The 15,075-nt window shown below is 38.8% G+C and overlaps 1 protein-coding gene across 4 annotated transcripts in view; it reads right to left on the reverse strand.

Moving 5' to 3' along the window:
- Window positions 1–15,075, reverse strand: part of PTPRK (protein tyrosine phosphatase receptor type K) — a 532,644-nt gene that overhangs the window by 97,417 nt on the left and 420,152 nt on the right. For all 4 annotated transcript variants that reach the window (XM_081828970.1, XM_081828968.1, XM_081828967.1 and 1 more), the window contains exons 11-12: window positions 11,848–11,953; window positions 315–588 (exon numbers count right to left, since the gene is read on the reverse strand). In XM_081828970.1, coding sequence (XP_081685096.1) covers window positions 315–588; window positions 11,848–11,953 — 380 coding nt within the window. The remainder of the gene's footprint in view (window positions 1–314; window positions 589–11,847; window positions 11,954–15,075) is intronic.

A 15,075-nucleotide genomic window follows, 5' to 3' on the forward strand; every position in this document is an offset into this window, starting at 1 on the left:
AGCACACCCACCTTTTCAAACCATTTTGCTCACAATTGTTCTTGTGGGCTTTCCTGAGGAAGGCTCGAGGAGAGGCAGTTACTATGAAACAGGAATCCCATGCCATGGAACGGGCTTGGAGCCTCAGCCTGACAGTCCGTCCAAAACTGTGCACACTGTTGAGAACAGAAACAACACCCCCTACACACGGGTGTGTTTCTTTCCCCTCCTTTCTTTCTTCTTTTTTTCCCTGACCAATGCTACTGAGTATTTATAAAATTCAACTGCAGTTCTTCCTCAGAGCAGTGAAAAAGCAAATTTTGGAGGAAGCTCACCTTCTCCACACTGCTCATTGCCTGGAAATAGATGTTGTATCCTTTTCGTGGAGCCAAAGGAGGGTTCCAAAAGCCCTGATAGGTCCTATTGTCACCCACTGTGAATGGGGCAGGTTCGGGAAGATTCCCTGGGGGCAGTTCTGCAGCGAAGTAGTATGGTGCACCCCTGCTCAGGGCATTTTGGTATGTAACAGGGACCTGGTAGCATTCCATTGCTCCAGCTTCTCTCTTGGTTCGGTGTGGGTGCAACTCCTCCACAACAATCTGATAGGCACTTTTTGGAAAAAGAAAAAAAAAAAAAGCACACATTTAGAGATTCTACATACTAAGATTTCTCAAAAAAAAAAAAAGAGGTATTTAATATTAACATGCAACATTTCAAAGTCTTTAAAGTCAGTCTTAACCCACTGTATGCTTTTTTTCCAGCTATTTTGCAATAGAATAGAATTTCATGTGGATTCTCCTTCCCCCCAACTCGGCGTAGGTACTAAGGAACTGGAAAAAAGTAAGAAAAATCACCGCAGAACTCTACACATTTTTTATTTTTATTTTTATTTTTTTTAAAGATTTTATTTATTTATTTGACAGAGAGACACAGCGAGAGAGGGAACACAAGCAGGGGGAGTGGAGGAGGGAGAAGCAGGCTTCCTGCCGAGCAGGGAGCCCGATGCGGGGCTCGATCCCAGGACCCTGGGACCATGACCTGAGCCGAAGGCAGACGCTTAACCACTGAGCCACCCAGGCGCCCTACACATTTTTTAATGTTGAGAAATGAGCCACCCCAATAACGAGAGACATGTACTGGATTAAGTTCTTTGTCTGATATTTTTCAATGTTTAAAGTTAACATTTTCCTTTGAGATGATGGTACAAAAGGCCCTGGTCTGAGGCCCAACAGAATGAGTGCCTCAGGGTGGGGCTCAAAGCACCAGGGTGGGGCTGTCATCACATTAGAGACAGAATGTGCTGACAGGCTTCCCCACCTCCTGACCTTGCCTCGGCATCAACACCGGCTCGGAGTTATGCAGACAGAAAGCGCGGGTGGCATGCGGCAACGCGGGCACAGATGGACAGAAATCTGTCCTCGCCACTGAAATAGACTGCTTCCTTCTTCTAGCGTTGTTAATAATAAAATGGTACAAATTGTAGAAACAGATGGCATTTGCCCTATTAAAGCTTGAATCTAAACCTTCTAATACCTTTCTTAAAAGTCTTAAAACTTCTCTACAATAGCTATTATTTTACAGAGGAAATCAAAGAAAAAATAACGCAACTTTAAAACGAAAGTCTGCCTAATCATTAACTTTTTTTTTTTAAACCAATTGCTGAAACTGGTATATTAATATTATTCTTCCTTTGTAGTATATTCTTCAGGTAAACTTTTCTTAGGTAATGTACACCTGAGAAAGTTGACATTCTTCATATATTTTATATGTATTTAATGAATTTAAAAATCCCTGAAAATCAAGAAAAAATGCATTGTGGTCGCTTATGTAAATTGAATAGAAATAAGCTGTATGTAGGGCTGTCTCTAGGCAAATACGCTCATTCTATATAGGGACAACAGTCACTGAATGACTCTCCAACAGGAACAGAATCTTTTCTTTAATGAACTTCTATAAAGAGAAAGAGGAGGGAGAGAGACAGAGAGAGGAGAGAGACAGACGGACATACCAAAAGAGAGACAGAGAGAGAAAAAACTGAATTTGCATTTATGATAATTAAAAATAAAATTTTATATTGCTTTAGAATCTGGTTTAGAATTCTAACTTAATATAAACTCTCTTATGCCTACAAACAGAAGACCTCAGAGATTAAAAGAAAGAAGCTTTATATAAAGGTTTTCTTTTCTTCCTAACATTTCAAGTTCCCATATTCCATTCAAATATTGCTGAGAACTTGGTAGTTTGGTATCTATCTCCTTTCCTTTAGATATAGGACAGAAATTGTATTAATGTCAGAAATCTAGATTTGGGCAAGCAACTAAGGCAGAAGCCTGTGTTATCTGAAATCACGTCTAGTCCATCATTCTCTGTACTTCTGCCAAGTTGGGTCCCTAAGCTCCTAGGAATGCTACTGACAGGATACATGCTCTTTGAGGGGTCCATGGAGCAGGCGATTGTCAATTTTAAAATGAAATAGGGGCGCCTGGGTGGCTCAGTCGGTTGGGCCTCTGAGCCCCGCAATCAGGCTCCGTGCTGGGCGGGGAGTCTGCTTGAAAGATTCTCTCCCTCTGCCCCTTCCCCTGCTCGTGCTTGCTCTCTCCCTCTTTTTCTATCTCTCTAAAAATAAATAAATAAATCTTTAAAAAAATAAAATAAAATACAGGAAATACGTAAGCATAGCTCTTGTAGAGAAACAGGAATCACAGCTGACATATGCTGTGTTAAGCAAACATCTTTTTTTCTGTTTATTTTCAGCTTAGAATCCATATTTGTATGTTACACAGCTGCATGTCCTGTGGATACATACTCTTAGGCAGACAAGCGTTCACAGGCACACTCCCCAAGCAAGTCTAACATCATATTCTCGCCCTAGTGGGCAATAATGATAATTACTCATACTTGTTAATTATTTAACCTAATCCTTAAAAAATAAATTCCTCATCCATCAACTCATATCTCTAGAAAAATCCAGAAAACCTAGTAAATAGTCTTAACGAATTCTTTTACATTGACATAAGTTGTATATTACAAATTAAGGAACTTCGTCCAAAATAGCTTGTCTCTACACATCTATCAGGAGCAAAGCAAACTGACGATGCTGGGGAGGATTAAAAGAAGAAAAGGTGCAATCTGGTCTTGGGGAAAGATCTCACTGAATTTGAGATGGAACCCCAAACTAAAAATTGTAAAATTCATTTTTTTAAAGAAATTATCTTCCCTTCATTGATCAATCTGTGTGAGCAGGCTGTTGTCCAACCACACACTTCTACTTTTTTAAAGTCTGTTTTTTTCCCTGCTACTTTCTTATTTATCAATACAAATTAACTAAAGGACAGAAAATAAGGAATGAGAAATCAAATTAGAAGTGATTTGACTGATTACATGAAATAGGTCTGTGCTTTTCCACTCTTGTGGTTGTCTAATTGCCGAATGGTACTTAACTCTAGTTGGATCTACATATTGTTTGAGCTTAGTACTCTAGCAATTTAAAATATCCCAAAGCCGCCTCAATAGTTGTATTCACTCTGCCCATATTTCATATTTCCCCATTCCCTTTAAAGTTTTAAAATATTTCTATAATTAAGTAAAAATCAATATGCTGGCATGATGAATCTTCACTCAATGCTGAAAATACGATTTCCTTATGTTAAAAAACTAAAAATGATTTCACTTCACTATACTTTAATTTGATTAGACATTGGGATGTAGTCATTTTTAGTTTTTTGGGAGGCCAAACAATGACTTCTCATCATACAATTTTCCTTCAGTTACAAGACTGTAAAAAAATACGTAAGGGGAGGGCACCTGGGTGGCTCAGTTGGTTAAGCGACTGCCTTCGGCTCAGGTCATGATCCTGGAGTCCTGGGATCGAGTCCCGCATCGGGCTCCCTGCTCAGCGGGGGGTCTACTTCTCCCTCTGACTCTCTTCCCTCTCGTGCTCTCTGTCTCTCATTCTCTCTCTCAAATAAATAAATAAAATCTTTAAAAAAAAATACGTAAGGGGATTTTGCCATTAGCTCAAAAAGTGATTATATGATACAGATGGTAGACAGCCTGTTTGGCTTCATGCTTAAGATTGTTGAAACTTGAAACCAAAATTACCTACAACAGCCTACTATGTTTTTTGTTGTTGTTGCTGCTTTTTATTTTTTTTAACCTGTAAGTAAAACCTTTGAGAATCTGGTCTTAATTTTAGGTAGTGCAACTTCTTAGTGATAGCAAATAATGAATTATACAATTGTACACTCTCATTTTGTATCTAAAATGTCTCCTTAAAGCTTGAGGAGAAATTTCCTAGCTCCCGTGTTTTGCTATTTTTCTTATGAACAGACTTCCCAAGATCTCACAGCCACCGTTGCTCATATGACCCTAACGCAAACATTTTCAGGACCTACAGAGTAAATAAAGGCTTAAATATTGTTTTGGTGACCATGATATTCCCTGTGCTTCATCTCTTTACTCCTTAAACACACAAGCCACGTCCCTCAGGACCTCCTTATTTCTGTAAGAGGAAGGATCAGTTTCTGAATCAACAAAGCTCAAAGTCCTGGCATTAACTTTAATAAGTTCTATTTTTAACCATGTTCTACCTCCCTTGTAATATACCATTTCTTTTCATTCCCACTACTTCCACAACCTTACATTCATATTACTCATTTAGTTTTCTTGCTCCCATTTTTTTCTCCATGTACTCCAGGCACCCATCCATCCATCCAAACTTCTATGTATCCATTTACCCATCCACCCATCACTCCATCTATTCAGTCTTTTTTGAGTATTCTCTAAATGCCATGAACTGTTCATGGAGAATGCAAAAGAGAACCATTTTTTCAAACTGTTGGTACTTTCCTAAGCCAGCACTTTGAGTATTAACTACTCTAACTTTTCACTTTGTCAAAACTATGTGGAGCCCTCCCATGTCAAAATCTATACTTTTTACACTAGGGTTAAGATCTTACCACACCTCTTACTTCATCCCTCCACTCTTGCTCTCACTAGCTCCTGCTGTATGTTCTCCATTTCAAGTTTGAATGACCATTGTTACTAAACATACCAAACATCCTGTCAAAGAGTTTCTAGTTTTTCTACTTCTGCTACAAAACCTCTCTGACTAGTTCACTTAGTGTTATTCTGTCTTCTAAAGCCAATGGAGGTAATTCTAAAGGTGGAGGTAGGTAACAGGGATGAAGTTGGGGTAGAAGTTAGAGTCAAGTGGGATGCTTTTTCAATTTAGTCCTCAATCCACCCACAAATTATAATGACACAGATTCGTTGAGGAAAACCATCTGAGGTATCTCTCAGGAATTCCGGGTTTGAAAAAGGCCCTAAACCACTGTCTTATAACATTTATTGTGCTTATCACTGACATGTTACATTATAAATATTACCTGGCATATAGCTAAAGATAAAGACTATCGTATTTTTAACTCTAGTGCCCATTCATTCATTCGTCAAATATCTACTGAGTGTCTATATATGCCATGTACTATTTTAAGTGCTGAGGTCAGGGTAATGAACACAATAGTAAAAGTCTCTGCTCTCATGAAGTTTACATTCTAGTGGGAAATACAAATAAATGAATTTTAAAAAACTACACAATATGTCAAGATAAGTGCTCTAAAGAAAACTAAAGCAGGATAAGGGAAATAAGGAATAATAGGATTGAATATGTCTATTTGATATGCAGTGGTCAAGAAAGACCTATGTGATAAAGTGCCCTTTAAGGAGAGACCTGAAGAGAAGGTTTCAGCTATGTGGGTGCTTCCATCAGTTATCTCCTCCTGCAAAATAAATTACCCTAGAACTGTGGCTCAAAACAATAAACATTTAATACTGCATGGTTTTTGTGGGTTAGAACTTTGGGAATGGCTTAGCCAGATGGTTCTTTTTATTTTTATTTTTTTAAAGATTTTATTTGTTTGACAGAGAGAGACAAAGCGAGAGAGGGACCACAAGCAGGGGGAATGGGAGAGGGAGAAGCAGGCTTCCCACAGAGCAGGGAGCCCGATGTGGGGCTCGATCCCAGGACCCTGGGATCATGACCTGAGCCGAAGGCAGACGCTTAGCGACTGAGCCATCCAGGCGCCCCCTAGCCAGATGGTTCTGGCTCAGGATTTCCGATAAGGTCAAAATCAAGTTATTAGCTGGGGCTGTAGTCATCTAAAGGGCTGGAGACAATTGCATTACTAGGTATTTATACAAAGGATACAAACATAGTGATTCAAGGGGGCATGTGCACCCCAATGGTTATCACAGCAATGTCCACAATAGCCAAACTATGGAAAGAGCCCGATGTCCACTGACAGATGAATGGATAAAGATGTGGTGTGTGCATATGTGTGTGTGTATACACACATATATACCTCATCTTCTTTATCCATTCACTAGTCAATGGACAGTTGGGCTGTTTCTGTAATTTGGCTATTGTAGATAATGCTGCTATAAACATCAAGGTGCATGTATCCCCTTGAATTCGTATTTTTGTATCCTTTGGGTAAATACCTAGTAGCACAACTGCTGGATTGTAGGGTAGTTCTATTTTTAACTCTTTGAGAAAACTCCATACCGTTTTCCAGAGTGGCTGCAAGGAAATGGTGATTCTGACTGCTTTTCACATCTCCTAATTACCTAACTAAGAATACCTGGTAGTTAATGTTTTAAAATGAAAAATTAGGTTTTACCTACAAAATAAACATTTAGTTACCCTAGAATAGGTAGCTTCCTGGCAGCTTAAAATAGATAGAGCTTGTATTTGGAAAATGCTGCAGTTAAATACACATTCATTTGTTCCATCTTATAGTAAACTGAGTTCACCACTGAGGGACTCTTCCTTGTGTTTTTGCAATATGCAGCTGCTATGTTCCATCAGGTCAATCTTTTAATAAGTGGGACATTCTACGCACTATAATTTATAATTATATCTGCTCAGGCTGGACTTTGAATCCATCTATGAAAAATGGAAAATGTTTTTTATAAAAGCGAAAAAGTTATGCATTTTAGGGAATTGGTTCCAAATGTGGGTAATATTCGTTCTGAATCATACTAATGATTGTCAAGTGACGCCAGTTTTAGGGATAGATCTTAAAAAGTCGGTAAGGAGAGTCAAAGGTCTAGGTAAGTCAGACAGCAATGTTCAACCTTTAGAATAATTATATATTCAAAATTTAATTTTGTCAAAAAGACCACACTTGCCAGAATTGCACTGCACGTGTTTACATTAGCGGGTAGACACTTTAGGACCAGTCTTAAAGGAGAACGGAAGAACAAAGTGGTTGGTGACACTGAGTGCTGAATTATTTAGAACAGGATTTTTTAGTGGTGTGTACATTATTTGCTCTGTGTACATCATGATACCTTAGAATGAACTGCAAGAAATTTATAACATATATTATAATTTCTAATATACAAAAGAACTCATTCCAAAGAGAGCATGCCTTCTTTTTGATTTGGGACAGCAATCCAACGCAACAAATAAAAATATTTGTCATTTCTTAATAACCTCAAAAAAAATACCTTGAATTCTTAGATGACTTTTTGCTTTGCTCCCCCTTCTAAAATAAAAACTACTATCATCTCTCCCCTAAAGTCTCCATTCCCTTCAGCTTCTCATCAAGCTTTATCCCTCTGACTTGTGTAAAGCCTTGTGGAAGAGTGACAGCCCCACGTGCATTTCCACTGCTTCTGTCTGAATGTGGCCCAAGAGCACTTCTCGTTGGGACCATTCTGCTTTCAGTCTGGGTTACTCCCAGTTCATTCTCTATGTTTCTATCAGAGTGGTCTTTCCAAGAATATAAAATTGCTCATAATAGCTTCCGCTTACAGTCGTTCTGTGGCCACCTTCAGTTTTTGGACTGGCACTGAACAGCCTCTCCCTCTGGCCCCTGCTTATTTCTCCAACCTCTCTTCTCCCACATACCCTTCCCTCTCAATGATCTGAACTACTTGCAATTATGGAATGCACCACATGGCCACATACCCAATCATTCGCTTTGCAATTATTGGGGAGGACCATTGTGTCTTCTCTTCTCAGCAACCTCTCCCCTCTTTTCAAAGTGACCCTTGGCTGAGCTTATTCTTACATCTCCTTCAAAACTCAGCTCTAGTACCACATTTTCTAACTGCTGTCATTTCACTTCTGCATACTGCATTGTTATCGTTCATTGATTTATGAGTCTGCCATTCCCAGTTTAGGGCACATATTAAATTGCCTTATGTGGATTTCTATTCCAAGTATCCAGTTCAGCTGCTGGTGCATATTGAATGTCATTGGGATTAATAAATTTATAGAAACCATTGGTAACTTTGGCTTTCTTGATAACACTAAATGGAACTCAATGTACAGACTCTCTGTAACAAGGTGCTATGATAGAGGCTTCAGGAATTGGAGTTTGTTTGACATTAGGAAGACCAGAGCAGAATGACTTAGGTATTTCCACCGAACTTGGGACAAATGGATGGTAAGGTGCAGTCTGGCAGAGGCTACTAATATGGTAAAGTAAGATCTCAGGAGGTTTAGCTAGGTGGTAAATAGGTCTGGCTTTTATTGGGAGGGGAAAAGATGGGTTACATACCGAGTGGAATGGCAACAAGCATTAGCAGATAAGAGATTCTAATAGGCTGGCATAAATATGAATCTGGCTGAAAAGTAAAATAGCTTCAAGAATCTGAAGAAGTGATGGGCAGCCAATCAAAGATTTGAAGTATCGGACATAAATACAGTGCTATGAAAATTGATTACATCAATTTGGGTCTTCATCTTCAAAGAAATTAGAGCACTGGACAAGATAAGCCTTAAGATAAGGCTCCAATTACTGGTAGCAATATCAAAGGTAGGAATGTGGTCAGAGGAAAGAAGACAGGACTATCTCCTGGGAAGACTCAAAAAGCAAAGGAAGCAGGGCTCATCTGAGGCCAAATTGCCCAACAAGACCAATCTGGTCCTGCCACCTGGTCCCCACCTATGGGTATTCCCAGATAGCTGGGCAAGTCATTGTAAAAAAATAAAGATGGACAAAATGGGATTAGAATATTAGTTGGAAAGCAGATTTTTTTTTTCCTGTTAATAACATTCTTTTAAAATAGTTGTTTATATATTATTTAATTATTTCTTCTTATAGTATTCTCGGTTGTAAATTAATTTTTTTCATTTTATTTTTTAAAGATTTTTATTTATTTGAGAGAGAGAGGGAGAGAGAGAGAGGGAGCACTAGTGGGGGAAGGCAGAGGGAGAAGCAGACTCCCCACTGCGCAGGGACCCCAATGCGGAACTTGATCCCAGGACCCCAGGGTCATGACCTGAGCCAAAGGCAGATGCTTAACTGGCTGAGCCACCCAGGCGCCCCTGTAAATTAATTTTTGAGCACTAATATCCTATGATGTAAAATTAGGAGTTCTCAGCCACTGTAATCAATTCCAGAGAAGGTGAAATGTCTTCCCAACAAATATAAAGAAGTACATTTCTGTGTCAGAGAAAGAGGATATAGGATTATTAAGGATGATTTTTGCATAACCACTAGTTCAGACTCTATGAATTTTTGGACATTAGAAATTTTGTAATAAGTAAATATAAATGAGGTAAAAGAAAGACTTTTGATTTCAAAACATGTCATTGATAACATACTCACTTATTCAACAAAGTTCCTCAACACCAATTATGACCAAAGGACACTCCTTTGATTGTCCATGACAAATCTTCCATGGCAAATCTGGGCACAGGCTGTGTGTTCTGTTGTGATCATTTTGTCTTTGATTTACAAACAAAGTTTAGCACAGTGCCAGGCACATAATACACAGTCAGTTAATGTCTGTGTCATAAAATGATTAAATGAACAAAGAGCCAGTGAAAGTTACATTATGTAGCATGAGGGTACAATAATAATTATACACTGTGTGTGCAACTTACATTAAGTAAAGTTGAATTCACTCAAATATCTAACTCTTACAAGATAAATGCAAGTACCTGGTAGCTCATTTAAACAGCAGTAGCAGAACTAAGCACCTAGAAAGTAAAACCTAGAAAGTAAATTTTATCACACGTAGGAACATGTGAATGACCCTGATTACTTGTCAATAGAAAAAGATGTTGAATGCAGGCATTTTTTCTTTCACCTCTGGATCAGCAATCAGACTCACTCACAGATCACTGATTCATGAACAGCACGATATACATACTTTCCATTTTCAAGGAGCCCCTGCTTCATAAGTGTTTGTATTACAAGTGTATTCAGTCATCTCTCTTGTTCTCCAGCATGGTTTTCCCGAGATTTTTAGTCAGACAGAACAGAAAGGAGTTTTCTTTATGGACTCAGGTTCTTTTATTAATTTTTTTATTATAATTTTTTTAAATTTAAAAAATCTTCCTTTCCTATGATATAGGACTGTTTGAATGGTTCATATGTGCTCAGATGGTTGAATGTATTTATTTTATACACAGAACAAAGATTAATTTTATTTTCTTAATGAACTTGTGTAAACAACTTGAGATGAATCAGTTCTGAAATATCTGTACTGATTTCTGTGCCTTACTTTTTTTTTTTTTAAGATTTTATTTATTTATTTGACAGAGAGAGACAGAGTGAGAGAGGGAACACAAGCAGGGGGAGTGGGAGAGGGAGAAGCAGGCTTCCCAATGAGCAGGGAGCCCGATGCGGGGCTCATGACCCGAGCCGAAGGCAGACGTCTAATAACTGAGCCACCAAGGTGCCCCTTCTTAAGGGAAGTATAAAAATAAAAGTATCCACAAGATCTACAAGTTTCACGTGGAAACTTGCTTAAGTTTTGGACATTTATCTAATTACAAATATGAAGAATTAAAATCATTGGAATAATTCAAACCAATTCTTTTTTTTTTTTTTTAAAGATTTCATTTATTTATTTGAGACAGAGAGAATGAGAGACAGAGAGCATGAGAGGGAGGAGGGTCAGAGGGAGAAGCAGACTCCCCGCCGAGCAGGGAGCCCGATGCGGGACTCCAGGATCATGACCCGAGCCGAAGGCAGTCGCTTAACCAACTGAGCCACCCAGGCGCCCTAATTCAAACCAATTCTTGAAAACAACATGGCTCATAGTCTGCAAGATGAGGGTAATATGAGAGATTTTAATATCGGATAGAGAAAGGAAATCACAAATTGAATTTAATATTTACTATGGAATTCCTGAGAAGCAACAATTTAGGAATTAAAAGGTCAAATAAGCTGCATTCATTATAACTAATCTCTTTTTATTTCCTCAAAACTTCCTATATTTCAAGCACTCACATGAAATCATTTATAACAGATTTAATGCATTGGATAGGAGTTATTTTCCCCTTCTATTTCTGAGAAATACCTTCAAAGCTCATATCCCATAGATATTGACAGAGGAAGTGGAATGAAATGGAACTAGAAGAAAATAAAAATCAAAGAGCAATGCTCTTAAATCAAAGAGTACAGAGAGTGGTTCAGTTCATGAATATCTCAAAAACCCCCTTCAAGGGGCGCCTGGGTGGCTCAGTCATTAAGCGTCTGCCTTCAGCTCTGGTCATGATCCCAGCCTCCTGGGATGGAGCCCCGCATCAGGCTCCCTGCTCCGCGGGAAGCCTGCTTCTCCCTCTCCCACTCCCCCTGCTTGTGTTCCCTCTCTCGCTGTGTCTCTCTCTGTCAAATAAATAAATAAAATCTTAAAAAAAAAAAAAACCCTTCAAATCTTACTCTTAAAAGTCTATCTGTAGGCTTTGTCCAAATGAAAACCAAAACCAAAACAAAACAAAAATAAAACCTTTCTGAAAGTCATCGTCAAATGACCATCTCTTAGAAATGAAGGACTATATCGACCGCTAAGCAATCTCTCCTACTGCTATTTTGCCCTATTACTCGTATCTTCCCCCCTTACCTGATTGGTGCCCCTTTGGCCTGTGCTGGTCTCAACAATACGGTTATTGTGGTGGCTGTTTCATTGAGAGAGGCATCCACTCCTTCATAGTCAGGTAAAGTTGGAGCTGGTAAGTGGTTAATGAGAGAAGAAAAAAGCTGCTGTCAATTAACAGAATTATATCACAGTTCAGGATGAATAAATGATCTGGAATGGGGGAAAACCAATTTCATATTTAATTTTCTAAAATGCACCTCAGTTCGTAGAATAACATATATTACTGAATGTTAACCCTGGGAACCTAATACAGCAGCAGATATGAAGCCACAATTTGTTGTTGAAACTTAAATTATCATCTGGCGACTTGGACACACACGCCAAACATTTTGTGAAGGTGCTTTGGCTTTTGGTTTCCTGAGACCTTGAAACCAAGCATTGATGGGATGGCAGGTGAACATTACTGACTCTGGGGAGTCCTGGTTATGGACGTGCACATGGAGATGTGGAGGCAGAGGGGGCAGGAAGTGAGCCAGAGGCTGCCTGGTGAGGTGGTGCTGTGTGCGATATAAAGGTTGTGGAACGGCCCGGTGTTCGTATCTGGACCGTGGCCGCCACAGAAACATAGCGAGGAAGCGTGGTGAATGGGAATGGGAACTGCAGTTTTTATTTAGCATGAACTAGTGCATTAGTTGCCAGATTCTTGAAAAGTAGAAACTCATCAAATATCAAAATATTTGATAATGGTTGGGGTGGGGGACAGGGCTCCCTAATCCTGAACTGGGTGAAAAAGTAACCTCAAATGGCTTTTGGTTATTTTAGGGAGGACATAACCAGTGAAATGTGTGCAGTATCAGAGAAACTGAAAACAAATGGCATCTAATATAAATTTCAAAGTATTTCATTCATTCATTGAGTATTTACTGAATATATACAACGTGTCACATTTTGTAAGTGCTGTGAGTATAAAGACAAAACATGGTCTCTGACATTTATAGAATTAAAAGTATAGATTGACATTTTATCAAGAGTGAGAATCTTTTTTTCTTTTTAAAGATTTATTTATTTGAGAGAGAGAGAGAGCGAGCACGAGCAGCGGGAGGAGCAGAGGGAGAGGAAGAAGCAGACTCGACGCTGAGCAGGGAGCCCAATCCCAGGACTCTGAGATCACAACCCAAGCCAAAGGCAGACACCCAACTCACCGAGCCACCCAGGTGCCCCAAGAGTGAGAATCTTAAACAACAACAACAAAAATAATAGCCAAATTTTAGGTGACTTAAAGAGGAGTCAGTTCATTTGCTAAAACAGTGGTTCTCAAACTAGTGAGATCAGAAGCCCATGAAGGCCTTTTTTTTTTTTATTAGGATGTTATGTTAATCACCGTACATTACATCATTAGTTTTTGATGTAGTGTTCCATGATTCATTGTTTGTGTATAACACTCAGTGCTCCATGCAGAACGTGCCCCCTTTAATACCCATCACCAGGTTAACCCATACTCCCAGCCCCCTCCCCTCTAGAATCCTCAGTTTGTTTCTCAGAGTCCATAGTTTCTCATGGTTTGTCTCCCCCTCCGATTCCCCCCCTTCATTCTTCCCCTCCTGCTATCTTCTTCTTTTTTTTTTTTAAACATATAATGTATTATTTGTTTCAGAGGTACAGGTCTGTGATTCAAGTCTTACACAATTCACAGTGGTCACCATAGCACATACCCTCCCATGAAGGCTTCCTAAAACCCAGATTGCTGCCCTTTTCCCCTTGAGTTTCTAATTCAATAGGTCCAGGGAGGAGCCTGGTAATGTGCATTTCTAGAAAGTTTTCAGGTGATGTTGACGCTATTGGTCTATGGACCACACTTGGGAGAACCACTAGTCTAACTCAGGGTTGGGAGTTAGAAAAATGAAACAGAGACAACTTCAGGGTTTAGACGATGCTTGAGCTGAATGTTAAAACGGCAGTAAAAACTTATCAAGACAAGAAAGCATCCAATAAAATGCAAGAGATGGGAAACAGAATATTTGAAGACATCATCATGTGAAAGGAGACTGTGTTATGACAGCTACAAGCAGTCTGCGAGGCCTGGAACTTTGGGTTCATGGGTAGGAGTGGTGGATGGAAGGAACTATAAAATTAAGGGGCACAAATGTTAATCATGCATGGATGTTTGGGCTTTATCCTACTAAATACAATATATTAGATTTTGAAAAAATTTAGGGGGCTTCTGGGTGGCTCAGTTGGTTAAGTGACTGCCTTCTGCTCAGGTCATGATCCCAGTGTCCTGGGATCGAGTCCCACATCGGGCTCTCCCTGCTCAGCGCGGAGCCTGCTTCTCCCTCTCCCTCTGCTGCTCCACCTGCTGGTGCTCTCTCTCTCTGTCTGTCAAATAAATAAATAAAATCTTTAAAAAATTTTTTTAGGAAAGAAATATATGTTGTACAAAGATTGATAGAAAAATACATCGAAGCAAGGTAAGTCTGAAGCCAAAGATAATGCTCAGAAAGATATTTCAATCATCTGTTTAAAATATGGTCCAGAAGGAAAGGAAGAAACAGTGACATCAGAAAGAGATAAACTATCTGAAGAGTTATTTAGGAAGTAGAATCAACAGATATTAAATGTGTACAATATGTATATACATGTGGATTATATATATATATATGTGTATTAAAACACACCACATACCATGCCTCCAAGCACCATGCCTCCAATAACTTGATTTCACTTTTATTTAAATTGTTTTTAAAATGCTGAGGGATATAATTTCTGTACTCAAGGGATAAATAACAATAAATTATCCTAAAATTTCACGTGATGCTGAGAACCACGCTAACCATAAATTTTATTAGCCTTAGCTTGATTACTACATGTTCTGAGGATACAGTGATTGCAATCAAGTTTTTAAAGTTCAAATCAAGTACCCACGTATATAGGTTGATTCAAGTAAAACTGCAGTTAAATAATTCAAAGAAAATGTTAGATGGGTGTTCTGGTCTTTAATTATAAATTTTTTATTCAATAAAGAACACTATGTCTAAACCATAATAAAATATGGTTCTTGACAATGCCCATTTGTTCAAAGTTTTACAAGTTCATGTAATTTTGTAACTATCTTCTACTGAAGGATCTTATTCAAATACAGCACTATGGCTCATTCTGGAGGGCAGGAAACAGGTTTCACTGTACAATGATATCACCAGGTCATATTTTCTAGTGATTCAATAAATATTTTAAATGGGTGATTTAGAATTGTTC

This window comes from Leptonychotes weddellii, chromosome 8, assembly GCF_054177405.1.
Source record: "Leptonychotes weddellii isolate Sample4059 chromosome 8, ASM5417740v2, whole genome shotgun sequence".
Classification (NCBI taxonomy): domain Eukaryota; kingdom Metazoa; phylum Chordata; class Mammalia; order Carnivora; family Phocidae; genus Leptonychotes; species Leptonychotes weddellii.